Source organism: Pogoniulus pusillus, chromosome 5 (genome assembly GCF_015220805.1).
Source record: "Pogoniulus pusillus isolate bPogPus1 chromosome 5, bPogPus1.pri, whole genome shotgun sequence".
Lineage (NCBI taxonomy): Eukaryota > Metazoa > Chordata > Aves > Piciformes > Lybiidae > Pogoniulus > Pogoniulus pusillus.
In genome coordinates, this window is record NC_087268.1 from 16,359,464 (window position 1) to 16,387,080 (window position 27,617).

Sequence of the window (27,617 nt, forward strand, 5' to 3'; positions counted from 1 at the left end):
AAATGTCTGAGCTGAAATTATTTTCCTTGCTTCCTGGCAAACATGCCTTCTTTCTCTTTGCAGGGAGGAACACAGGGGTAATCTGTTCTTCCTCCTCCATCTAAGGCCCATATGGAGTTCGGCTTATATGTTTTCTAGCAACATTTTACATCTTACTCCTTCCTTGACCTGCAAATCCACACTGCATCCAGATTTACTATATAAGGAAAATCTTTACAAATATTGGATTTTGGGTTTTTTTTTCTTTCTTCTTTTCTTTAATACTGGTTTAACACAGCTCTCATATCCTTTGTTTTTTGGTTTTTTTTTCACCTGACCACTGGTGAGCTATGAATGGAATCATAGAATCAACCAGGTTGGAAGAGACCTCCAAGATCATCCAGTCCAACCTATCACCCTGCCCTATCCAATCAACTAGACCATGGCACTAAGTGCCTCATCCAGTCTTTTCTTGAAGACCCCCAGGGACGGTGCCTCCACCACCTCCCTGGGCAGCCCAGGAGATGAGGTCTACATTATTCTCTCGCATCTCTTTTCTCATCACCCTCTGCTTGTTCTCCTCTGTAATGTATTCTCTGTCCTCTTTGAAGGCCTTTGTTATCACACCATGTCTGCATTTCTCTATCCTCTATGAGACTGAGACTGCCCTTTTTGAAAACAGGAAGCTCCCAAAAAAGGACACAAGGTAGTAACAGTTGAGTGTTGGGCAGCCAGAGAGAGGATGTCCTTCAAATCCTGCTGAAGAACTATAGAGGAACAGGCTTTTTTTTTTTTTTTTTAATCAAATTGAGTTTTTTGGTTTGCTAGCACAGTTTCAAGTCAATTGAGCTAAATTAAGCCTTTAATTATAAATTCACTTTTTTCTCCATCTGCACATTCTTCAAACACATGCACTGCACCAGCCTATGGGGGGCTTAATTACCAGTGGGCCCTGCAGCACAACTGGAATCTGAATCTGAAATAATGTTGGGAAGTCCTAGTTACCACCCTGAGCATTATTTATGCTCTCTAGACTCATATAAAACTGATCAGAGATCAAACACAAGTTTTTCAACTTAATTTTTACCAAAAATGTTTTCCTTCACATTGCATATTTCTGTCAAGAGATTCCAGGCAGAAGTACTTAACATCTTCTTTGCCTCAATCTTCAATAGTGGGACAGGTTGTCCTCAGGGCAACTGGCCTCCTGAGCTGGCAGATGGAGTCAGGGACCAATAGAGTCTCCCTGTAATCCAGGAGGAAGAAGTAAGGGACCTGCTGAGCCACTTGGATCCTTATAAGTCCATGGGACTGGATAGGATCCATCCTAGGGTGCTGAGGGAGGTGGCAGATGAGCTGGCCAAGCCACTCTCCATCATTTATCAACAGTCCTGGCTCACTGGAGAGGTCCCTAAAGACTGGAAGCTGCCAGTGTGGTGCCCATCCACAAGAAGGGCCAGACAGTGGAACTGGAAAATTCCAGACCTGTCAGTCTGACCTCAGTGCCAGGCAAGGTCATGGAACAGGTCATCTTGAGTGCCATCACAAAGCACCCACAGGATGCTCAAGGGATCAGGCCCAGCCAGCATGGGTTTAGGAAGGGCAGGTCCTGCCTGACCAACCTGATCTCCTTTTATGATCAGGTTCCCTGCCTGGTGAATGTGGGGCAGGCTGTGGGTGTAGTCTACCTGGACTGCAGCAAAGCCTTTGACACCGTCTGCCACAACAAGCTCCTGGCCAAGCTGGCAGCTCGTGGCTTGGACAGATTCACTCTGGAATGGGCTTTGACTAGTCTTCAAAACTTACAAGGACACCAATTCCATAACTTCTGAGCAACCTATTCCAGTCATTAATTATCCTTAGCAAAAAAATTAAAAAAGTCTCCCTCTTGCCTACTTCTTCATGCACATTGGGAAAGTTTGCTCCCATGAGCCTGCTCTTCTCCAAGCTGAAGTAGTCCATCTTCCTCAGCCTCAACTCTTTCTCACATGTGGTAATGAATTAAAGACTACATCATTGCAACAGTACTCAATCTCAAGAAGATTTAACTAATAGAGAAAAAACAAACTCATATTGGTTACAGGACATCCTAACCAACTCAGGTTTTCTCAGAGGCTAACAGAATTCAATCATAGAATCAACCAGGCTGGAAGAGACCTCCAAGATCATCCAGTCCAACCTACCTATTTCAAGTCAAAATCTTCATCTCATGCACACATTACTACATCCCTAACCCCACAGCTAACACCCCAGAGACCACTGAAATGCCACATAAGCTTATTCTCAATCACTCTCCAACAAAGTAACACTGACATAATTAGATGTGATGGTCTTAAAGGTCATTTTCAGCCCAAACATTTCTACAAGGAGATAACTGAAGTACTAGATTCAGCTTCTGCTTCAGTTTATTAGCAACAATTTACTACTCAAGTGTTCTAGACATTCATCAGCTCTTCTACTCATGATTAGACACAGATTCCCTGCAAGCTTTCTAAGATGAATCTACTTCCTCAGCTTTCTCTTGATCAGAAGAACATTGAACTGGGTTGGTCTTTCACATCATCACTTGCCCCCTCAAACACTAGGCTCTAACCAAGTGTAGTGACTACTATACAGTGACTACTGTCTCCACACTCAGTTTCAGACTAGAGGGTTCACAGCTGACAAGGAAAGCAGCCCTATGCTTAAAATGCCTTTATGTCATGTACATACACACACAAAATGGTCACACAAAGTATCAGCTCCTTCCTGCATCACAATTAAGCAACTTAAAAGGTGTTTAAGACAGAAGAGGTCTAAGTGACTTCCTGGACATACCACTGTTTGAAGGATGATGCAGGTACTACTGAATTTGGGAATACGTTTACTTTACTTACATGTAAGATTAGGTTTGCACATCCTGGAGTCCTGGTCCTACTTTCAGTGGCCCAGGGCATCTTTTTCTGAAGTTGTCCTTCCCTATTCATTCAACTCCCAGTTGGCACAGATTTCTTCTGAGTATAGAAATACCAGCTTCAGTTACCAGGGATACTATGTTCTGTGAAGATTTCCAAGAGGCGTCATCTTCAAGGATGAATCCTTCTCCTGAAAGAAGAAAGCAGTTGGTTTTCTCTAGGAAAGCAAAGGCAAACAGCTACAAACTATTTTTTTTCAGATACAGCTCATAAAATGGATCCTGATGTTGTGAAAAGACAAGAGCACAGTCCTTACCTGTACCAGAAGGAGCCCAGAACCACAGAGCAGATCTTGATGCTCCTCAGACAAACACTGTTCATTCTTTCCTCTTAGTCCCATTCCTTGATACTCACATGTAAGAAAATCAGGACTGTGCAACAATGCATTCATGTTGTTGGCCTGAAAATTTACAGCCTCCCCCACTGGATTGAGTAAATGCAGGGAGTAACAAGCAATCAAGGAGCAGAATATGCCTTGGCCTGCAGCCCAATAAATGAATCCTTAAGGAGCTGGCATCTCGCTTCCACACAAGCATAGCTCTCTGCTCATTATCGATCCATTCTGAAACACTGGGAAAGACTACAGGAAAACAGACACCTGGCAGAGATGCTAAGCTATTTCCCTGCATAATGATTTATGCAGTGATACTTCCTAAATCACTAACAAGAAGAGCACAAACTGTGCAGTGAGCAGCAGCCCCAAGGCATGAGATGCAGAGGTGCACAGCAGAGCTCCTAGAACAGCCTCACAAGTTCTACAAGTAGATATATAACAGCAAGGTTATATCTCTACTCATAGGAGTGCAGTGCAGCAGTGCAGTGACAGTAACGTGGGGTTTTGACTGACATCCAGTTCACAATCATCTGACAGGGTCCACTTCCACGATGTAAGCAGGTAGCTGCTCACTTCAAGCCTGCATTCCCTAGGCCACTTCACATCGAGAGATGGGCCCACAGCAAGAGCAGCTAATGCCCTCCCTTAAAGGAAGCAGGAACTGCAACATGGCTAGCTTTTCTCACCACGTTGGTTATGCCTAAAGTGTGGCACACTGTCACAGGTTTTAAAGAGAGCTGACAGAAATGAAGCCCTAGAATCGGAGAAAAAAAACACAGAATTGTATTTGGAGAGATGCAGAAAAGAAATTACAGAAGCAGATACAGCAGCCATAGCGAATCCCCTTGAGTTTTCCCCTGGCCCAAAACTGAATCTATAATCCCCAGTCCTCGAATCCTCCTCCCCACCATGCCTCTGCCAGCCATAGGAATCACAGAATCATAGAATCAGCCAAGTCAGAAGACACCTCCAAGATCACCCAGTCCAACCTAGCACCCAGCCCTGTCCATGGCACTAACTACCTCAGCCAGGCTTTGCTTCCACACCTCCAGGGATGGCAACTCCACCACCTCCCTGGGCAGCCCATTCCAATGCCAATCACTCTCTCTGGCAACAACTTCCTCCTAACATCCAGTCTGGACCTCCCCTAGGGGCACAACTTGGGGCTGTGTCCGCTTGTTCTGTTGCTGGTTGCCTGGCAGAAGAGACCAACCCCACCTGGCTACAGGCTCCCTTCAGGTAGTTGCAGACAGCAATGAGGTCTGCCCTGAGCCTCCTCTTCTGCAGGCTGCACACCCCCAGCTCCCTCAGCCTCTCCTCACAGGCCTAAACACAAGCCTCTGTAGGCCCCAAAACAGGCTTACTCCTTACATGTTTGTATGATAGTGGCTCCTGCCCAACAGAGCCAGGGAGGAAACAAGAAATAAACTGGCCTTGCCATGAGTTTATAGATAGCAGAATTATGGGATTAAATAACAGTCTTCTAGGCCCCAGAGGATTTTTAACCCTATAATTCTGTATAGGGTTGATGCTCCAGGGGGAGTAACCCTGAACCTGACCCTAGGTGTCTTAACCCCTCCCCAGGGGTGGGTAACACCACCAGGTGATGGTTGGCCCACTCCCCCCCACACTTCCTGTCCTATAAAGGAGGGGGACTTCCTGTCCCTCTCTCCCCCCTCTCTCTCACCACACACCATACTCCACACACATCTCTGCCTGCATACCAGCACACCACGAGGCAGACAACACCACCATCATACAACTCGGGTGGTATTTATACCTTTTGTATTTTGCTATTTTCCCTTCCCTATCCTTTGTAAACTTCCCTACCTCCAATACCTTTCGAAGTCATTGTTAAACTTTTCCTTTTAACTTCCAAATCGAGTGAGATTGATTTATTCAGGTGTGTTTACCTCTCTCTCTCCCTGTATCTAATCCCTTCCTTTGGGAAAGAAGAGGGAGAGGGGAGGACACTGTACAAATTGTTATTGGGTCTATCAAATTTATTAGAGTCTCTAGGAATTTGAATTAGAACCCAAAACAAATTCTCAACCTGGGACACTCAGTAACCTATTTTTTGCCTGGGACAGACCACTTCCTTCACAGGCTATGCTACATTCTCTCTCTCTCTCATTCTTTCTCTCCCTCATTCTTTCTCTCCCTCTCTCCTGTCTTTACCTCTGCAACATCATGGAATCATAGAATCATAGAATGGTCTAGGTTGGAAGGGACCTCAAGGATCACCCAGGTCCAATGCTCTGCTGTAGGCAGGGACACTTCCCACTAGGGCAGGTTGCTCATGTCCTGTTGCTTCTGCTCCTGTTAATCCCATGGCCAGCCTAATCATGTGGCAGGACCTGCTACCTTGTGTTGGGGCCTGCATCCAAGGAGAACCTATTTCAGTTCAGATAATCCACTGCTATATAACCTTCCTTTCCCTTAAATACAGATAACAGAGTCACTCTCTGGGAATTTTTGAGATGCACTTCTCTCTCTAACCTGCCTGACTAATCCTTCTGCTTCCTAACCCCCCTCGCTGACCCTCCAAATTCACTTTGAATGTAAGGCAAAGTCTGGGGTAAGGTAGAGCGGTGGGAAGAAGGTGGAAGGGTGGGTGGGAGCCCCTCCTGGGGACTCTAGTTTCTGGGAGGGTTGTTGTGTTTCTGGATCACTTTTTGTGCTAGTTTGAAGCTAGCTAGAATGTTTCGGTGAGAAGAACTAGATTACAGGCTGTGAAAGGAAAACAATGGTGATGTCTACTTCACTCAGAGTCTTGCAAAGGAGTTTGGGAAGGAGAAATGAAAACGTTAGATAACACTCTCACCATCTTTTATTCACTCTGGCTGGGCGGCTGACTGAGCAACATCTCACTAACACACCTTCCACTCACCTTTGCTTCTTAACCTCTTGGCTGAACCTCTATTCTTCCTTGGGACTGGGGTGAGGTTGAGAGGGGCAGGGGGAAGGTGCAGGGGTGGGTGAGAGCCCCTCCTGGGGACTCAGGTTTCTGGGAGGGGAGTTGTGCTTCTGTATTACCTTTTACCTTGTATATTTCTGTCTATAACTGTATACACTGTAAATATCTGTTTGTATATTGTGCATGCTGTAAATAAATAGCTTCATTTATATTCCTAGAGTCAACTGAGCCTAGTCTGGGTAATTTCTAAAGTGTGGGGGGGCAGGGAACACCCAAACCATCACACTTTAACTGGTATATTTCTGTATACAGCTGTAAACATTGTAAATATCTGCTCACATATTCTGCTAAGCTGTATATATAAAGCTTCATTCAATTTCCAGATTGGCTGAATTTAGTCAGTGATTTTCTTAAGTGTGGGGGAGGTAGGTAACACCCAAACCATCACACATGGTCTAGTTGATTGGGTAGGGCTGGGTGATAGGTTGGATTGAATGATCTTAGCCGTCTCTTCCAGCCTGGTGGATTCTGTGATAAGAAAAATACTCTATGATAAGAGAAAGGGAGAAGGGAGGCACCCTTATTTCTGTTCTCTTGGACTTTTGGGCTCTCAGCAAGCTTAAATGGCAACAAAGGCAAATTCTCTTTCTTTTCTTTAGTCCTCTATTAGCCCTGAAGGCAGGAACCCACATAGCCCTCAGCAGCAAAACTACAACCTCTGGTAACCCTCCACCCCAAACCCACATCACCAGCTATCTATCCAGCTTTGCAATGTTTCTCCTGCCCTCAGGAAGGCTGGAGAGAGACTATCAACAAGGTCTTGTAATGACAGGACAAGGGATAATGGGTTTAAGCTGTAAGACAGGAGATTTAGACTAGATGTTAGGAGAAAGTTCTTTACCCTGAGGGTGGTGAGACACTGGCACAGGTTGCCCACGGAGGTTGTGGCTGCTTCCTTCCTGGAGGTGTTTAAGGCCAGGTCAGATGAGGCCTTGAATCATAGAATCATAGAATCATAGAATCAACCAGGTTGGAAGAGACCTCCAAGATCATCCAGTCCAACCTATCACCCAGCCCTAGCCAGTCAACTAGACCATGTCACTGAGTGTCTCATCCAGTCTTTTCTTGAAGACCCCCAGGGACGGTGCCTCCACCACCTCCCTGGGCAGCCCATTCCAATGGGAAATCACTCTCTCTGTGAAGAACTTCTTCCTAACATCCAGCCTATACCTACCCTGGCACAACTTGAGACTGTGTCCCCTTGTTCTATTGCTGGTTACCTGGGAGAAGAGGCCAACCCCCACCTGGCTACAATGTCCCTTCAGGTAGTTGTAGACAGTAATAAGATCACCCCTGAGCCTCCTCTTCTCCAGGCTAAACAGGCCCAGTTCCCTCAACCTCTCCTCATAGGATTTGTGTTCCAGGCCCCTCACCAGCTTCGTTGCCCTTCTCTGGACATGTTCCAGTACCTCAACATCTTTCTTGAATTGAGGGGCCCAGAACTGGACACAGTACTCAAGGTGTGGCCTGACCAGTGCTGAGTACAGGGGAAGAATAACCTCCCTTGTCCTACTGGCCACACTGTTCCTGATGCAGGCCAGGATGCCATTGGCTCTCTTGGCCACCTGGGCACACTGCTGGCTCATCTTCAGCTTACTATCTATCAGTACCCCCAGGTCCCTTTCCTCCTGGCTGCTCTCCAGCCACTCAGTCCCCAGCCTATAGCGCTGCTTGGGGTTATTGTGGCCGAAGTGCAGAACCCTGCACTTGGCCTTGTTAAATCTCATCCCATTGGCCTCTGCCCACCCATCCAGCCTACTCTAGTGGGAGGTGTCTCTGCCTACAGTGGAGGCTTGGAGCTGGGTGATCCTTGAGGTCACTTCCAACCTCGACCATTCTATGATTCTATGATTTCTCCTTGGATTCAAACTTGCACTCCACAAGAGAATGACTGCAAAGACAGAAATGAGGCCGTTTATAGAAATAGTCATGGATTCATTAATCTTGAAAGCTTCAACAAACTAATAGTTCAGTGGTGAGCAGCATTAGCTTCCAGAAGACTACTGTTTCTTCTCAGGTGCACTCTCTCACATCATGTCTTTATTTCTGCACGTGCAGCACCAAGCACACTATAGCTGACACTCATGTATGGTGTTCCTAGACTCTACCACTGCAGAAATAAAGAATGTGATATGCCTAATTGAAGGTGTGATCCGGCCTATAAATTATACAGTCATGTCGAAACTGAATTCATCATGAACCTTTCACTAGCTCAGCTATACTCTACCCATTAATCCATCTTTAGAGATGTATTCCAGTGTTACAAATACCTCACCAGTTTCAAAGGCATTTCTCCCCAAACTATCCCCACTCAGGACAGACAAGCTTTAGATTCAGCCCTGGGCAAATGATGCTTTTCTAGGCATAAAACCCCTGTACAACAAAAAAACCCTCTCGTCTTTAATGTCTGATGGTTGTGAAAGGGATAAAAATGGGAGCTTCATGCTATTAGAGAAGGGTAAATCCCAGCTGCACAAAGGGGACACGTGTCCTGAAAAGACTTGGGATTTTAATGCTATGACTTTTTGTGCATAGAAATGCATTTGAGTCATCTTTAAATGATTGCACAGCTAATTCCCTTTGAGTTCTGCACAGCTGGATTCACTGAAACAGTGGCAACTTTGCTCACAGTGGTAGTACTGTTGGAGTAGTGAAGGTTTTAGGTGGCAACTGAGATAAAGTTTGTAGAGAAAGGAATTATTTTATTAGATCAGCTAAGAGATGAAGGAGGGGGAATAAGAGAATCTCTTAGGCATGTAAAGCCTTCAAGACTGAACACTAGGGAGCCAAGGAAGAAATAAATTCTCCCAATAAACATTTTAAGCTCACAAAATTATTCCAGTGGGATAGGGATTTTTTTTTCAACAATAGCAGCTGGCATGCAATGGGCTAAAGTTATCAGGACTCCTTCAGGATGAGCCACACCAACAACTTGTACTTCAGGATATATGAGGAACAGCTCTGTGACCGACTCATTCTTTAAATGGTTGGTCCCATCCACACATCACACCACAGCAAAGGTTTTCTCTCTCTAGCAGAGAGGAGGTACTTACAGGTTACTCTTAGCCAAGTGTTGTGGAGGCAGGGAATTAATGCGGCCGAGTCAGGAATTTTATAGACAAATAGAGTTATTTTATTTTCCTGAGAACCCACCCCCAAAACTATATACAGAAATCAATTTAGTTTTAGTTAGCAGATTCAGTTAGGTTGAGAAGATGTACAAGGATACCATACGTAATATGACTATTTTTGAAGTCAGAAATTGGAAAAGGCTGAGCTATCAAATAACAGCATTCCCCACTATCAATAACCACACTGGGCCAAAGTTACCCACAGGTGAGTAAGACTGGGTGAAAACAAGGGCGGTCCAGCCGCTAGCCCCCTTGAGTCTTGCAGAGGCCATCTGAGGGCCGTTAAGGCCTATTCAGCCTGCCTGAAGGGTGCTTAAGGTCGGAAGCCATCCTTGGGAGCAGAGCGCCAGGGGCTTCTTCTGCAGAATCTACTCAGGCTGGGGAGAACTCCCAGGCAGGGGCAAAATCTAAGGCAGGGACCCCAAAGTGGGAAGTCCCGCAATATTTATACCCTTCCTGGACAAAGAGCAGAGTTACCACTTCCCAAGCGCACAGACCACAGCCAATCCCCAGCCCAATTACAGTGTGGGCACAGCAGGGGGCACACCTCCTGCAGGAAGGGCCCCTTGCTCCCCCCCATCAGGCTGGCAGGGCTGGGGGGGGGGGGGGGAACAGGTCCTTTCACACCTTTCTCTCCCCCACTCAAACCACAGCGGACAGAAATTTAGGGGAAAACAGGACTCCAGGACACAAACAGAACAAACAGTTATGCTGCTGAGAGAGTATATTTCACTGATTTGTTGAGTTGGTTGTTTTGTTTCTCTAGTTGTTAATAATAAGAAGAAAAGCAACAAGCGATGTGAAGGAACGGGTTATGGAGTGAAGAAGCTAGCAAAGAAGCTAAAGCAGCAGAAAGTCACAGCTACATCTGGAAGCAAGCAGAGCAGAACTGCCAGAGCAGTAACCAAGGAAGATAAATTTAACTGTTGAGTACAGGAAGGCAGACCAACACACAAGAGAAGCCAAGATACCCAAGCCTGGGGCAGAGAATAGCCCATGCAGTGCATATATGGCAGCCGCTCTCGCCTCAGCACTCCCAAAAACAGCTACGGAGACACAGGCTCCGACCCGTAACCAACTTTCGGGACGACCCTCTTGGCTGCAGCACGGCAACACCTTCGCTGTGTCCCTAGAGGACAAGGAGGGGCAAGCTGAGCTCCCACTCCGCTCGGGGACTCCAAGGAGACTGCCCTGTTACTGCCCAGAGCCCCTCTTTCCCTCCTGGGAAGCCTAAGCTAAGCTGCAGCACTTTTCACAGCAACCTAAACGACAAGCACGCGCACGCACACACAGACACACACGCAGAGGCAAGGGCGGGGCCATACACACACCTCTTCCCAGGAGAGGGAGCAAGCCCTGGGCAGCCACTGTTGGGACAGCCATCCTTACCCCGGAGCAGGAGAGAAGAGGGTCAGACTTGGCCTCGCCAGACTGTGTGGAGCGCAGGGAAGCCTCGGGACACCAAAGGCCTTCAGGGGTGGCCAAAGGACAAAAGCTGCGACACGCCCCGAGTACAGGGGGTCACGCTGCACAGGCAGCCCACAGCCCAGAAGCTGCCGGGCCTGTGGAAAGGACCCTACCCCGCTTACACGGGAGGCTCGGGGACCAGGTTGCTCCCTTTTCCCCACGGGCCTGGAGACACCGGCTCGCGCCCTCCTTACAGGGCAGCCGGGCTCCGGGCAGCCAAAGGAGCAAAGCAGCCGAAGGCAAACGACGGCACAAACACTGAGCCTGCTTACGGGGAGGTCGCCCTGCACAAAGCCAGGCGGGCCACACTCAAGGTGGCGGCAAAGCCCTTGCGTTACCACAGTTTCCGTCAGACACGAGCGCCTTTGCCCAGTGTGCCTTGCCCAGCTCTGCTTTTCCAGCCCGACGCCCACTCTCTTCTCGACGCCTCTTGCCTCGCCGCGCCAGGCCTCGTCCCCTGTCGGTGCCAGCTGCCGACGAGGAAGGAAGACAGATTTAGGCCTCAGGGGCGCCTCTTCCTCCGGACCCACGGGAAACGGCCACCTCCCCAGGGGTGCCCCCGGCCAGCTTCCCACCCGCAGGCAGCCCCGGCGCCGCAAAGCCCTCCCACCTGGGCTTGTCTCACCCAAGCGCTGCACGGCAGACTTCCGGTCAGGACTGGAGACGGGCTGCGAGGCGGGAACCCTGGTCACATCCAGCTGGGCACGTAAAGCAGCGGCCGCAGAGGCTGCACAATCCTGCTCACAGGGGGGCTGCAGTCGCTGCTGGCATCAAAAAGCACCTGGGATGCAAGGGCACTGAGCGGGCCCCGGCCTACAGGGCAGCCCTGGTCCCGGAGGCCCAGGGAGGCTCCTCCTCTCCATTTCAGGGGCATCTAGATCCACACCCCGCTACGGGGGCGGGCACCCCACTCAGGCTGCCAGCTGAGCGCAAAGGCACTTCGACCCGGGCCCGCTTACGGGTGGGTCAACGCCCAGGGAGCCAAGAGATTGGCCTAGACCTGCAGCTACAGGAAAGAGAGTCAGCAACCAGGCAGTGGGGTTTCACAGACAGAGGCTGGGTCACGGCGGGAGGTCCCAACCCCAAGCGCGGGGGCCGGGGCGCACACCTTAAGCCAAATAAACCTGGAGCCATGCTGTTGAAAGCCTGGGGCCAGACATACCCACCCTGATTACAGGGGGGTTCCCTCCAACCTCCCGCCGGGCACCGCGACACACAGCCCTACTTACAGGACGGCCGCTCTCGCCTCGGCACTCCCAAAAACACCTACGGAGCCACGGGCTCCGGCCCGCAACCAACTTTCGGGACGGCCCTCCTGGCTGCAGCACGGCAACACCTCTTCAGGAGCCCAGGGAGCCACCCCGACCCTCTAAGGGCCCAGCAAGGCTCCTTCCTCTTAGCTGCCTAAAACAGCCTCCTAGGCCCTGCTTACAGGGACCTCGGGCTGCTCCTGGGGACAAACAGGGACAGAGGGCTCCACAACTCACCACGCAGGCCCCGACTACAGGGCTGCTGAGCTGACACGTTGACAACAGGACACGCTGCCGTGGAGGCAGAGACCCGGGCCCTGAACTACGGGGCCTTCGCTGTGTCCCTAGAGGACAAGGAGGGGCAAGCTGAGCTTCCACTCCGCTCGGGGACTCCAAGGAGACTGCCCTGTTACTGCCCAGAGCCCCTCTTTCCCTCCTGGGAAGCCTAAGCTAAGCTGCAGCACTTTTCACAGCAACCTAAACGACAAGCACGCGCACGCACACACAGACACACACGCAGAGGCAAGGGCGGGGCCATACACACACCTCTTCCCAGGAGAGGGAGCAAGCCCTGGGCAGCCACTGTTGGGACAGCCATCCTTACCCCGGAGCAGGAGAGAAGAGGGTCAGACTTGGCCTCGCCAGACTGTGTGGAGTGCAGGGAAGCCTCGGGACACCAAAGGCCTTCAGGGGTGGCCAAAGGACAAAAGCTGCGACACGCCCCGAGTACAGGGGGTCACGCTGCACAGGCAGCCCACAGCCCAGAAGCTGCCGGGCCTGTGGAAAGGACCCTACCCCGCTTACACGGGAGGCTCGGGGACCAGGTTGCTCCCTTTTCCCCACGGGCCTGGAGACACCGGCTCGCGCCCTCCTTACAGGGCAGCCGGGCTCCGGGCAGCCAAAGGAGCAAAGCAGCCGAAGGCAAACGACGGCACAAACACTGAGCCTGCTTACGGGGAGGTCGCCCTGCACAAAGCCAGGCGGGCCACACTCAAGGTGGCGGCAAAGCCCTTGCGTTACCACAGTTTCCGTCAGACACGAGCGCCTTTGCCCAGTGTGCCTTGCCCAGCTCTGCTTTTCCAGCCCGACGCCCATTCTCTTCTCGACGCCTCTTGCCTCGCCGCGCCAGGCCTCGTCCCCTGTCGGTGCCAGCTGCCGACGAGGAAGGAAGACAGATTTAGGCCTCAGGGGCGCCTCTTCCTCCGGATCCACGGGAAACGGCCACCTCCCCAGGGGTGCCCCCGGCCAGCTTCCCACCCGCAGGCAGCCCCGGCGCCGCAAAGCCCTCCCACCTGGGCTTGTCTCACCCAAGCGCTGCACGGCAGACTTCCGGTCAGGACTGGAGACGGGCTGCGAGGCGGGAACCCTGGTCACATCCAGCTGGGCACGTAAAGCAGCGGCCGCAGAGGCTGCACAATCCTGCTCACAGGGGGGCTGCAGTCGCTGCTGGCATCAAAAAGCACCTGGGATGCAAGGGCACTGAGCGGGCCCCGGCCTACAGGGCAGCCCTGGTCCCGGAGGCCCAGGGAGGCTCCTCCTCTCCATTTCAGGGGCATCTAGATCCACACCCCGCTACGGGGGCGGGCACCCCACTCAGGCTGCCAGCTGAGCGCAAAGGCACTTCGACCCGGGCCCGCTTACGGGTGGGTCAACGCCCAGGGAGCCAAGAGATTGGCCTAGACCTGCAGCTACAGGAAAGAGAGTCAGCAACCAGGCAGTGGGGTTTCACAGACAGAGGCTGGGTCACGGCGGGAGGTCCCAACCCCAAGCGCGGGGGCCGGGGCGCACACCTTAAGCCAAATAAACCTGGAGCCATGCTGTTGAAAGCCTGGGGCCAGACATACCCACCCTGATTACAGGGGGGTTCCCTCCAACCTCCCGCCGGGCACCGCGACACACAGCCCTACTTACAGGACGGCCGCTCTCGCCTCGGCACTCCCAAAAACACCTACGGAGCCACGGGCTCCGGCCCGCAACCAACTTTCGGGACGGCCCTCCTGGCTGCAGCACGGCAACACCTCTTCAGGAGCCCAGGGAGCCACCCCGACCCTCTAAGGGCCCAGCAAGGCTCCTTCCTCTTAGCTGCCTAAAACAGCCTCCTAGGCCCTGCTTACAGGGACCTCGGGCTGCTCCTGGGGACAAACAGGGACAGAGGGCTCCACAACTCACCACACAGGCCCCGACTACAGGGCTGCTGAGCTGACACGTTGACAACAGGACACGCTGCCGTGGAGGCAGAGACCCGGGCCCTGAACTACGGGGCCTTCGCTGTGTCCCTAGAGGACAAGGAGGGGCAAGCTGAGCTCCCACTCCGCTCGGGGACTCCAAGGAGACTGCCCTGTTACTGCCCAGAGCCCCTCTTTCCCTCCTGGGAAGCCTAAGCTAAGCTGCAGCACTTTTCACAGCAACCTAAACGACAAGCACGCGCACGCACACACAGACACACACGCAGAGGCAAGGGCGGGGCCATACACACACCTCTTCCCAGGAGAGGGAGCAAGCCCTGGGCAGCCACTGTTGGGACAGCCATCCTTACCCCGGAGCAGGAGAGAAGAGGGTCAGACTTGGCCTCGCCAGACTGTGTGGAGCGCAGGGAAGCCTCGGGACACCAAAGGCCTTCAGGGGTGGCCAAAGGACAAAAGCTGCGACACGCCCCGAGTACAGGGGGTCACGCTGCACAGGCAGCCCACAGCCCAGAAGCTGCCGGGCCTGTGGAAAGGACCCTACCCCGCTTACACGGGAGGCTCGGGGACCAGGTTGCTCCCTTTTCCCCACGGGCCTGGAGACACCGGCTCGCGCCCTCCTTACAGGGCAGCCGGGCTCCGGGCAGCCAAAGGAGCAAAGCAGCCGAAGGCAAACGACGGCACAAACACTGAGCCTGCTTACGGGGAGGTCGCCCTGCACAAAGCCAGGCGGGCCACACTCAAGGTGGCGGCAAAGCCCTTGCGTTACCACAGTTTCCGTCAGACACGAGCGCCTTTGCCCAGTGTGCCTTGCCCAGCTCTGCTTTTCCAGCCCGACGCCCATTCTCTTCTCGACGCCTCTTGCCTCGCCGCGCCAGGCCTCGTCCCCTGTCGGTGCCAGCTGCCGACGAGGAAGGAAGACAGATTTAGGCCTCAGGGGCGCCTCTTCCTCCGGACCCACGGGAAACGGCCACCTCCCCAGGGGTGCCCCCGGCCAGCTTCCCACCCGCAGGCAGCCCCGGCGCCGCAAAGCCCTCCCACCTGGGCTTGTCTCACCCAAGCGCTGCACGGCAGACTTCCGGTCAGTGCTGGAGACGGGATGCGAGGCGGGAACCCTGGTCACATCCAGCTGGGCACGTAAAGCAGCGGCCGCAGAGGCTGCACAATCCTGCTCACAGGGGGGCTGCAGTCGCTGCTGGCATCAAAAAGCACCTGGGATGCAAGGGCACTGAGCGGGCCCCGGCCTACAGGGCAGCCCTGGTCCCGGAGGCCCAGGGAGGCTCCTCCTCTCCATTTCAGGGGCATCTAGATCCACACCCCGCTACGGGGGCGGGCACCCCACTCAGGCTGCCAGCTGAGCGCAAAGGCACTTCGACCCGGGCCCGCTTACGGGTGGGTCAACGCCCAGGGAGCCAAGAGATTGGCCTAGACCTGCAGCTACAGGAAAGAGAGTCAGCAACCAGGCAGTGGGGTTTCACAGACAGAGGCTGGGTCACGGCGGGAGGTCCCAACCCCAAGCGCGGGGGCCGGGGCGCACACCTTAAGCCAAATAAACCTGGAGCCATGCTGTTGAAAGCCTGGGGCCAGACATACCCACCCTGATTACAGGGGGGTTCCCTCCAACCTCCCGCCGGGCACCGCGACACACAGCCCTACTTACAGGACGGCCGCTCTCGCCTCGGCACTCCCAAAAACACCTACGGAGCCACGGGCTCCGGCCCGCAACCAACTTTCGGGACGGCCCTCCTGGCTGCAGCACGGCAACACCTCTTCAGGAGCCCAGGGAGCCACCCCGACCCTCTAAGGGCCCAGCAAGGCTCCTTCCTCTTAGCTGCCTAGAACAGCCTCCTAGGCCCTGCTTACAGGGACCTCGGGCTGCTCCTGGGGACAAACAGGGACAGAGGGCTCCACAACTCACCACGCAGGCCCCGACTACAGGGCTGCTGAGCTGACACGTTGACAACAGGACACGCTGCCGTGGAGGCAGAGACCCGGGCCCTGAACTACGGGGCCTTCGCTGTGTCCCTAGAGGACAAGGAGGGGCAAGCTGAGCTCCCACTCCGCTCGGGGACTCCAAGGAGACTGCCCTGTTACTGCCCAGAGCCCCTCTTTCCCTCCTGGGAAGCCTAAGCTAAGCTGCAGCACTTTTCACAGCAACCTAAACGACAAGCACGCGCACGCACACACAGACACACACGCAGAGGCAAGGGCGGGGCCATACACACACCTCTTCCCAGGAGAGGGAGCAAGCCCTGGGCAGCCACTGTTGGGACAGCCATCCTTACCCCGGAGCAGGAGAGAAGAGGGTCAGACTTGGCCTCGCCAGACTGTGTGGAGCGCAGGGAAGCCTCGGGACACCAAAGGCCTTCAGGGGTGGCCAAAGGACAAAAGCTGCGACACGCCCCGAGTACAGGGGGTCACGCTGCACAGGCAGCCCACAGCCCAGAAGCTGCCGGGCCTGTGGAAAGGACCCTACCCCGCTTACACGGGAGGCTCGGGGACCAGGTTGCTCCCTTTTCCCCACGGGCCTGGAGACACCGGCTCGCGCCCTCCTTACAGGGCAGCCGGGCTCCGGGCAGCCAAAGGAGCAAAGCAGCCGAAGGCAAACGACGGCACAAACACTGAGCCTGCTTACGGGGAGGTCGCCCTGCACAAAGCCAGGCGGGCCACACTCAAGGTGGCGGCAAAGCCCTTGCGTTACCACAGTTTCCGTCAGACACGAGCGCCTTTGCCCAGTGTGCCTTGCCCAGCTCTGCTTTTCCAGCCCGACGCCCATTCTCTTCTCGACGCCTCTTGCCTCGCCGCGCCAGGCCTCGTCCCCTGTCGGTGCCAGCTGCCGACGAGGAAGGAAGACAGATTTAGGCCTCAGGGGCGCCTCTTCCTCCGGACCCACGGGAAACGGCCACCTCCCCAGGGGTGCCCCCGGCCAGCTTCCCACCCGCAGGCAGCCCCGGCGCCGCAAAGCCCTCCCACCTGGGCTTGTCTCACCCAAGCGCTGCACGGCAGACTTCCGGTCAGTGCTGGAGACGGGATGCGAGGCGGGAACCCTGGTCACATCCAGCTGGGCACGTAAAGCAGCGGCCGCAGAGGCTGCACAATCCTGCTCACAGGGGGGCTGCAGTCGCTGCTGGCATCAAAAAGCACCTGGGATGCAAGGGCACTGAGCGGGCCCCGGCCTACAGGGCAGCCCTGGTCCCGGAGGCCCAGGGAGGCTCCTCCTCTCCATTTCAGGGGCATCTAGATCCACACCCCGCTACGGGCGCGGGCACCCCACTCAGGCTGCCAGCTGAGCGCAAAGGCACTTCGACCCGGGCCCGCTTACGGGTGGGTCAACGCCCAGGGAGCCAAGAGATTGGCCTAGACCTGCAGCTACAGGAAAGAGAGTCAGCAACCAGGCAGTGGGGTTTCACAGACAGAGGCTGGGTCACGGCGGGAGGTCCCAACCCCAAGCGCGGGGGCCGGGGCGCACACCTTAAGCCAAATAAACCTGGAGCCATGCTGTTGAAAGCCTGGGGCCAGACATACCCACCCTGATTACAGGGGGGTTCCCTCCAACCTCCCGCCGGGCACCGCGACACACAGCCCTACTTACAGGACGGCCGCTCTCGCCTCGGCACTCCCAAAAACACCTACGGAGCCACGGGCTCCGGCCCGCAACCAACTTTCGGGACGGCCCTCCTGGCTGCAGCACGGCAACACCTCTTCAGGAGCCCAGGGAGCCACCCCGACCCTCTAAGGGCCCAGCAAGGCTCCTTCCTCTTAGCTGCCTAAAACAGCCTCCTAGGCCCTGCTTACAGGGACCTCGGGCTGCTCCTGGGGACAAACAGGGACAGAGGGCTCCACAACTCACCACGCAGGCCCCGACTACAGGGCTGCTGAGCTGACACGTTGACAACAGGACACGCTGCCGTGGAGGCAGAGACCCGGGCCCTGAACTACGGGGCCTTCGCTGTGTCCCTAGAGGACAAGGAGGGGCAAGCTGAGCTCCCACTCCGCTCGGGGACTCCAAGGAGACTGCCCTGTTACTGCCCAGAGCCCCTCTTTCCCTCCTGGGAAGCCTAAGCTAAGCTGCAGCACTTTTCACAGCAACCTAAACGACAAGCACGCGCACGCACACACAGACACACACGCAGAGGCAAGGGCGGGGCCATACACACACCTCTTCCCAGGAGAGGGAGCAAGCCCTGGGCAGCCACTGTTGGGACAGCCATCCTTACCCCGGAGCAGGAGAGAAGAGGGTCAGACTTGGCCTCGCCAGACTGTGTGGAGCGCAGGGAAGCCTCGGGACACCAAAGGCCTTCAGGGGTGGCCAAAGGACAAAAGCTGCGACACGCCCCGAGTACAGGGGGTCACGCTGCACAGGCAGCCCACAGCCCAGAAGCTGCCGGGCCTGTGGAAAGGACCCTACCCCGCTTACACGGGAGGCTCGGGGACCAGGTTGCTCCCTTTTCCCCACGGGCCTGGAGACACCGGCTCGCGCCCTCCTTACAGGGCAGCCGGGCTCCGGGCAGCCAAAGGAGCAAAGCAGCCGAAGGCAAACGACGGCACAAACACTGAGCCTGCTTACGGGGAGGTCGCCCTGCACAAAGCCAGGCGGGCCACACTCAAGGTGGCGGCAAAGCCCTTGCGTTACCACAGTTTCCGTCAGACACGAGCGCCTTTGCCCAGTGTGCCTTGCCCAGCTCTGCTTTTCCAGCCCGACGCCCATTCTCTTCTCGACGCCTCTTGCCTCGCCGCGCCAGGCCTCGTCCCCTGTCGGTGCCAGCTGCCGACGAGGAAGGAAGACAGATTTAGGCCTCAGGGGCGCCTCTTCCTCCGGACCCACGGGAAACGGCCACCTCCCCAGGGGTGCCCCCGGCCAGCTTCCCACCCGCAGGCAGCCCCGGCGCCGCAAAGCCCTCCCACCTGGGCTTGTCTCACCCAAGCGCTGCACGGCAGACTTCCGGTCAGTGCTGGAGACGGGATGCGAGGCGGGAACCCTGGTCACATCCAGCTGGGCACGTAAAGCAGCGGCCGCAGAGGCTGCACAATCCTGCTCACAGGGGGGCTGCAGTCGCTGCTGGCATCAAAAAGCACCTGGGATGCAAGGGCACTGAGCGGGCCCCGGCCTACAGGGCAGCCCTGGTCCCGGAGGCCCAGGGAGGCTCCTCCTCTCCATTTCAGGGGCATCTAGATCCACACCCCGCTACGGGGGCGGGCACCCCACTCAGGCTGCCAGCTGAGCGCAAAGGCACTTCGACCCGGGCCCGCTTACGGGTGGGTCAACGCCCAGGGAGCCAAGAGATTGGCCTAGACCTGCAGCTACAGGAAAGAGAGTCAGCAACCAGGCAGTGGGGTTTCACAGACAGAGGCTGGGTCACGGCGGGAGGTCCCAACCCCAAGCGCGGGGGCCGGGGCGCACACCTTAAGCCAAATAAACCTGGAGCCATGCTGTTGAAAGCCTGGGGCCAGACATACCCACCCTGATTACAGGGGGGTTCCCTCCAACCTCCCGCCGGGCACCGCGACACACAGCCCTACTTACAGGACGGCCGCTCTCGCCTCGGCACTCCCAAAAACACCTACGGAGCCACGGGCTCCGGCCCGCAACCAACTTTCGGGACGGCCCTCCTGGCTGCAGCACGGCAACACCTCTTCAGGAGCCCAGGGAGCCACCCCGACCCTCTAAGGGCCCAGCAAGGCTCCTTCCTCTTAGCTGCCTAAAACAGCCTCCTAGGCCCTGCTTACAGGGACCTCGGGCTGCTCCTGGGGACAAACAGGGACAGAGGGCTCCACAACTCACCACACAGGTCCCGACTACAGGGCTGCTGAGCTGACACGTTGACAACAGGACACGCTGCCGTGGAGGCAGAGACCCGGGCCCTGAACTACGGGGCCTTCGCTGTGTCCCTAGAGGACAAGGAGGGGCAAGCTGAGCTCCCACTCCGCTCGGGGACTCCAAGGAGACTGCCCTGTTACTGCCCAGAGCCCCTCTTTCCCTCCTGGGAAGCCTAAGCTAAGCTGCAGCACTTTTCACAGCAACCTAAATGACAAGCACGCGCACGCACACACAGACACACACGCAGAGGCAAGGGCGGGGCCATACACACACCTCTTCCCAGGAGAGGGAGCAAGCCCTGGGCAGCCACTGTTGGGACAGCCATCCTTACCCCGGAGCAGGAGAGAAGAGGGTCAGACTTGGCCTCGCCAGACTGTGTGGAGCGCAGGGAAGCCTCGGGACACCAAAGGCCTTCAGGGGTGGCCAAAGGACAAAAGCTGCGACACGCCCCGAGTACAGGGGGTCACGCTGCACAGGCAGCCCACAGCCCAGAAGCTGCCGGGCCTGTGGAAAGGACCCTACCCCGCTTACACGGGAGGCTCGGGGACCAGGTTGCTCCCTTTTCCCCACGGGCCTGGAGACACCGGCTCGCGCCCTCCTTACAGGGCAGCCGGGCTCCGGGCAGCCAAAGGAGCAAAGCAGCCGAAGGCAAACGACGGCACAAACACTGAGCCTGCTTACGGGGAGGTCGCCCTGCACAAAGCCAGGCGGGCCACACTCAAGGTGGCGGCAAAGCCCTTGCGTTACCACAGTTTCCGTCAGACACGAGCGCCTTTGCCCAGTGTGCCTTGCCCAGCTCTGCTTTTCCAGCCCGACGCCCATTCTCTTCTCGACGCCTCTTGCCTCGCCGCGCCAGGCCTCGTCCCCTGTCGGTGCCAGCTGCCGACGAGGAAGGAAGACAGATTTAGGCCTCAGGGGCGCCTCTTCCTCCGGACCCACGGGAAACGGCCACCTCCCCAGGGGTGCCCCCGGCCAGCTTCCCACCCGCAGGCAGCCCCGGTGCCGCAAAGCCCTCCCACCTGGGCTTGTCTCACCCAAGCGCTGCACGGCAGACTTCCGGTCAGGACTGGAGACGGGCTGCGAGGCGGGAACCCTGGTCACATCCAGCTGGGCACGTAAAGCAGCGGCCGCAGAGGCTGCACAATCCTGCTCACAGGGGGGCTGCAGTCGCTGCTGGCATCAAAAAGCACCTGGGATGCAAGGGCACTGAGCGGGCCCCGGCCTACAGGGCAGCCCTGGTCCCGGAGGCCCAGGGAGGCTCCTCCTCTCCATTTCAGGGGCATCTAGATCCACACCCCGCTACGGGGGCGGGCACCCCACTCAGGCTGCCAGCTGAGCGCAAAGGCACTTCGACCCGGGCCCGCTTACGGGTGGGTCAACGCCCAGGGAGCCAAGAGATTGGCCTAGACCTGCAGCTACAGGAAAGAGAGTCAGCAACCAGGCAGTGGGGTTTCACAGACAGAGGCTGGGTCACGGCGGGAGGTCCCAACCCCAAGCGCGGGGGCCGGGGCGCACACCTTAAGCCAAATAAACCTGGAGCCATGCTGTTGAAAGCCTGGGGCCAGACATACCCACCCTGATTACAGGGGGGTTCCCTCCAACCTCCCGCCGGGCACCGCGACACACAGCCCTACTTACAGGACGGCCGCTCTCGCCTCGGCACTCCCAAAAACACCTACGGAGCCACGGGCTCCGGCCCGCAACCAACTTTCGGGATGGCCCTCCTGGCTGCAGCACGGCAACACCTCTTCAGGAGCCCAGGGAGCCACCCCGACCCTCTAAGGGCCCAGCAAGGCTCCTTCCTCTTAGCTGCCTAAAACAGCCTCCTAGGCCCTGCTTACAGGGACCTCGGGCTGCTCTGGGGACAAACAGGGACAGAGGGCTCCACAACTCACCACACAGGCCCCGACTACAGGGCTGCTGAGCTGACACGTTGACAACAGGACACGCTGCCATGGAGGCAGAGACCCGGGCCCTGAACTACGGGGCCTTCGCTGTGTCCCTAGAGGACAAGGAGGGGCAAGCTGAGCTCCCACTCCGCTCGGGGACTCCAAGGAGACTGCCCTGTTACTGCCCAGAGCCCCTCTTTCCCTCCTGGGAAGCCTAAGCTAAGCTGCAGCACTTTTCACAGCAACCTAAACGACAAGCACGCGCACGCACACGCACACACAGACACACACGCAGAGGCAAGGGCGGGGCCATACACACACCTCTTCCCAGGAGAGGGAGCAAGCCCTGGGCAGCCACTGTTGGGACAGCCATCCTTACCCCGGAGCAGGAGAGAAGAGGGTCAGACTTGGCCTCGCCAGACTGTGTGGAGCGCAGGGAAGCCTCGGGACACCAAAGGCCTTCAGGGGTGGCCAAAGGACAAAAGCTGCGACACGCCCCGAGTACAGGGGGTCACGCTGCACAGGCAGCCCACAGCCCAGAAGCTGCCGGGCCTGTGGAAAGGACCCTACCCCGCTTACACGGGAGGCTCGGGGACCAGGTTGCTCCCTTTTCCCCACGGGCCTGGAGACACCGGCTCGCGCCCTCCTTACAGGGCAGCCGGGCTCCGGGCAGCCAAAGGAGCAAAGCAGCCGAAGGCAAACGACGGCACAAACACTGAGCCTGCTTACGGGGAGGTCGCCCTGCACAAAGCCAGGCGGGCCACACTCAAGGTGGCGGCAAAGCCCTTGCGTTACCACAGTTTCCGTCAGACACGAGCGCCTTTGCCCAGTGTGCCTTGCCCAGCTCTGCTTTTCCAGCCCGACGCCCATTCTCTTCTCGACGCCTCTTGCCTCGCCAGGCCTCGTCCCCTGTCGGTGCCAGCTGCCGACGAGGAAGGAAGACAGATTTAGGCCTCAGGGGCGCCTCTTCCTCCGGACCCACGGGAAACGGCCACCTCCCCAGGGGTGCCCCCGGCCAGCTTCCCACCCGCAGGCAGCCCCGGCGCCGCAAAGCCCTCCCACCTGGGCTTGTCTCACCCAAGCGCTGCACGGCAGACTTCCGGTCAGTGCTGGAGACGGGATGCGAGGCGGGAACCCTGGTCACATCCAGCTGGGTACGTAAAGCAGCGGCCGCAGAGGCTGCACAATCCTGCTCACAGGGGGGGTGCAGTCGCTGCTGGCATCAAAAAGCACCTGGGATGCAAGGGCACTGAGCGGGCCCCGGCCTACAGGGCAGCCCTGGTCCCGGAGGCCCAGGGAGGCTCCTCCTCTCCATTTCAGGGGCATCTAGATCCACACCCCGCTACGGGGGCGGGCACCCCACTCAGGCTGCCAGCTGAGCGCAAAGGCACTTCGACCCGGGCCCGCTTACGGGTGGGTCAACGCCCAGGGAGCCAAGAGATTGGCCTAGACCTGCAGCTACAGGAAAGAGAGTCAGCAACCAGGCAGTGGGGTTTCACAGACAGAGGCTGGGTCACGGCGGGAGGTCCCAGCCCCAAGCGCGGGGGCCGGGGCGCACACCTTAAGCCAAATAAACCTGGAGCCATGCTGTTGAAAGCCTGGGGCCAGACATACCCACCCTGATTACAGGGGGGTTCCCTCCAACCTCCCGCCGGGCACCGCGACACACAGCCCTACTTACAGGACGGCCGCTCTCGCCTCGGCACTCCCAAAAACACCTACGGAGCCACGGGCTCCGGCCCGCAACCAACTTTCGGGACGGCCCTCCTGGCTGCAGCACGGCAACACCTCTTCAGGAGCCCAGGGAGCCACCCCGACCCTCTAAGGGCCCAGCAAGGCTCCTTCCTCTTAGCTGCCTAAAACAGCCTCCTAGGCCCTGCTTACAGGGACCTCGGGCTGCTCCTGGGGACAAACAGGGACAGAGGGCTCCACAACTCACCACACAGGTCCCGACTACAGGGCTGCTGAGCTGACACGTTGACAACAGGACACGCTGCCGTGGAGGCAGAGACCCGGGCCCTGAACTACGGGGCCTTCGCTGTGTCCCTAGAGGACAAGGAGGGGCAAGCTGAGCTCCCACTCCGCTCGGGGACTCCAAGGAGACTGCCCTGTTACTGCCCAGAGCCCCTCTTTCCCTCCTGGGAAGCCTAAGCTAAGCTGCAGCACTTTTCACAGCAACCTAAACGACAAGCACGCGCACGCACACACAGACACACACGCAGAGGCAAGGGCGGGGCCATACACACACCTCTTCCCAGGAGAGGGAGCAAGCCCTGGGCAGCCACTGTTGGGACAGCCATCCTTACCCCGGAGCAGGAGAGAAGAGGGTCAGACTTGGCCTCGCCAGACTGTGTGGAGCGCAGGGAAGCCTCGGGACACCAAAGGCCTTCAGGGGTGGCCAAAGGACAAAAGCTGCGACACGCCCCGAGTACAGGGGGTCACGCTGCACAGGCAGCCCACAGCCCAGAAGCTGCCGGGCCTGTGGAAAGGACCCTACCCCGCTTACACGGGAGGCTCGGGGACCAGGTTGCTCCCTTTTCCCCACGGGCCTGGAGACACCGGCTCGCGCCCTCCTTACAGGGCAGCCGGGCTCCGGGCAGCCAAAGGAGCAAAGCAGCCGAAGGCAAACGACGGCACAAACACTGAGCCTGCTTACGGGGAGGTCGCCCTGCACAAAGCCAGGCGGGCCACACTCAAGGTGGCGGCAAAGCCCTTGCGTTACCACAGTTTCTGTCAGACACGAGCGCCTAGGCCCAGTGTGCCTTGCCCAGCTCTGCTTTTCCAGCCCGACGCCCATTCTCTTCTCGACGCCTCTTGCCTCGCCAGGCCTCGTCCCCTGTCGGTGCCAGCTGCCGACGAGGAAGGAAGACAGATTTAGGCCTCAGGGGCGCCTCTTCCTCCGGACCCACGGGAAACGGCCACCTCCCCAGGGGTGCCCCCGGCCAGCTTCCCACCCACAGGCTGTCCCTTCTTAATGCGGGGCTGCTGTCACTGATGGCATCAAAAAGTGCCTGGGATGCCTGTGCACCGAGCGGGCCCCGGCCTACATGGCAGCCTTGGTTCCAGTGGCCCATCACTTAGATCTATCTACTGACCCCTCTAGATGCACGTAGACATCTACAGACCCATTAAGACCTCTACAAGCCTCTATAGAACCCGATAGACAGCTAACAGGCCCCTACAGATACACGTGGGTATGCACAGACTTCTATGCACACTTGCATATGCCTGAAGACCTCTATAGAAGCCTGCAAACACCTACACACCTCTGACAGACTCCTTCTGGCCTGCAAGCTCACACAGTCTGCTCCGACTGAGCTTCTCCCTAGCACCCCTAAGGTCTTCTCTGGGCTGCTATTTATCATCTCCACCCCAAGCCTGCAGTGACAGACAGGCTTGCTCTTACCCAGCTGCGGTACTCTCCACTTGCTCTTGTTGAACCGTAGCAGCTTCACCTGAGCCCAGCTCTCCTGCCTCACCAGATGTTTTCTGGATGCCATCCTGTCCCTCTGATTTCTCTATTGCACCACTCAGTTTGAGGCCATCTGCACACATGCTGCCAGTGCACCTCTATCTCGCTTACTACAGTTTAGAGACATTAGACAAAAGCGTCCTGGAGCCAAAGAACTCCTTAATTAAATGGAGTCACCTACAGACCCCTCTGCACCTTTAACAGACCACTGCAGAACTCTACAGAACCCTCCCGACCTCCACAGGCTTATTAAAAGGCACCTCCAGACCCAGGCAGACCTCTACAGACAACTAACAGACCCCTGCAAATCCCTACAGGCATCTACCGACTCCTACAGATGCCTGCAAACACATACAGACCCCTACAGAGGTCCACAGACCCCTTCAGACTCCTCCAGATATTTAACAGACCCCTGCACACATCTACAGACCCCTAAATGATGCCTGCAGACACCTAACAGACCCACACAGAACCCTCCTAACACCTACTCAACTCTACAGACCTGCACAGACTCTTCCAGACCCTGACAATTATCTACCAATGCCTTCACACCTCTGCAGACACCCACAGTCACCTACACACCACCACAGACATTGATAAAGCTCTACAGATACCTTCAGACCCCTCCACACCTTTAGAAGTTGCCTAGAGACTCCTACAGAACCCTGCAAAAATCTACAGACCTTGACAGAGCTCTACAGACCCCTCCAGACATTTAAAAGGTGCCTGCAGACCTCCACACCCACCTAGAGATAGCTGCAGGCACCCACATTCCTCTACAAAGCTCTACAGACCTCTACAGACAACTACAGACCCCTCCAGTACTCTATAGACATCTACAGATGTCTACAGTCTCCTACAGACAACTTCAGACCTTTCAAAGGTGTCTACACACACCCACGGACTCCTCTGCACCTCTACAGAACCCTACAGGCCACTCCAGTCTAATAGATTCCTGTAGACACTTAATAAATGCCTGACAGAGCTCTAGAGACCACTTCAGACCTTTAAAAGATGCCTGCAGACCCATACAGAAACCTCCACACACCTACTGAATGCTACAGACACTTGCAGACCCCTACAGATCCTTACAGAAATATACAGACCCCTCCAGGGACCCCTGTAGACCTCTACAGTGCCCTCCACACCTTTCCAAGCTGCTTAGAGACCTCGGGAAACATCTGGAGACCTCTCCACAGATCTACAGATCTCTAGCAAATGCCTAGAGATGCCTCAAGATACCAACAGACCCCTACAGATCTTTAAGAGGCCCCTAGAGAGCCACAAAATCTCAACAGACTTGTAGAGAACCCTGCAGACCCATAACGAACTCTACAGACACCTCACGACCTTTACAGACTTTTGAGACATACCTACAGCACCACAGACACCTCTGAAGACCCCTAACCACCTCCACAGGCACCTAGAAAACTCCATAGACTTCCAGAGAGTCCTCCAGACCCCTAAATGTACCCACGGATGCCTCCAGACCCCCACACACCTCTGCAGACTCAGAGAAGCCTCCAGACATTTTATAAGACCCCTGCAGACATCTACATACCTGGACAAACTTCTACAGCTGCTTGCACATCCCAGCAGACACCTACAGACCTCTGACACTCTTCTTCTGTCCCGCAAGCTCACACCACGTGCTCACACTCAGCTTCTCCCAAACACCCCCAGGGCTGCTCTTTATCACCTCCGCCCCCAGCCTGCAGTGACAGGCAGGCTTGCTCCCGCCTACATGCAGCACTCCGCCCTTGCTCTCGTTGAACCTCACAAGCTTCACCTGGGCCCAGCTCTCCTGCCTGCCCAGGTGGTTTCTGGAAGCCATCCTGTCCCTCTGCTTTCTCCACAGCACCACTCAGCTTGGGGCCATCTGCAAACCTGCTGAGGGTGCACCTCCATCTCGCTGCTTGGACACCTCCAGGCATGATGACTCCACCACCTCCCTGGGCAGCCTTCTGCAGATTCCTTGAGCGTAACAAAAATAAAGAGCCATGAAGTAAATAATTAAATATTAACTGACATGCAGTTACTGACACTAACTGCCCTCTCCTGATTGTCATTTCAGAATCATGGAACCACAGCTCTGTTCAGGCTGGAAGAGACCTTTGAGTTCACCAAGTCTTGCCTCAAGCTCACAATCCCACCACTGCTACT

General features: G+C 56.4%; 2 protein-coding genes across 43 annotated transcripts in view; both read right to left on the reverse strand.

Moving 5' to 3' along the window:
- The window catches only part of IGSF11 (immunoglobulin superfamily member 11), a 190,279-nt gene extending 183,104 nt beyond the window's left edge, over positions 1–7,175 (reverse strand). The window contains exons 1-2 of the mRNA XM_064143334.1: positions 7,086–7,175; positions 2,856–3,063 (exon numbers count right to left, since the gene is read on the reverse strand). Coding sequence (XP_063999404.1) covers positions 2,856–2,877 — 22 coding nt within the window. The 5' untranslated portion in view covers positions 2,878–3,063; positions 7,086–7,175. The remainder of the gene's footprint in view (positions 1–2,855; positions 3,064–7,085) is intronic.
- A 3,450-nt stretch (positions 7,176–10,625) lies between these two features.
- On the reverse strand, positions 10,626–27,107 carry LOC135175332 (uncharacterized). 42 transcript variants are annotated; one of them, XM_064143311.1, is made up of 16 exons: positions 23,045–23,111; positions 22,712–22,904; positions 21,113–21,266; positions 20,841–20,972; positions 20,058–20,164; positions 19,146–19,334; positions 18,843–19,040; positions 17,214–17,402; positions 16,911–17,108; positions 15,317–15,470; positions 15,045–15,176; positions 14,262–14,368; positions 13,350–13,538; positions 13,113–13,244; positions 11,453–11,606; positions 10,626–11,312 (listed from the first exon to the last, which is right to left on the reverse strand). In XM_064143311.1, exons 2-16 carry the CDS (start codon positions 22,850–22,852, stop codon positions 11,152–11,154), a joined length of 2,337 nt encoding a protein of 778 aa, XP_063999381.1. In that variant the 5' UTR covers positions 22,853–22,904; positions 23,045–23,111; the 3' UTR covers positions 10,626–11,151. The 42 variants fall into 42 exon arrangements, with proteins under 42 accessions (XP_063999381.1, XP_063999387.1, XP_063999367.1 ...); XM_064143317.1 differs by having other exon boundaries at positions 11,453–11,510; positions 23,045–23,110; XM_064143297.1 differs by having other exon boundaries at positions 13,047–13,244; positions 23,045–23,109.
- Between the last annotated feature and the right edge of the window lie 510 nt (positions 27,108–27,617).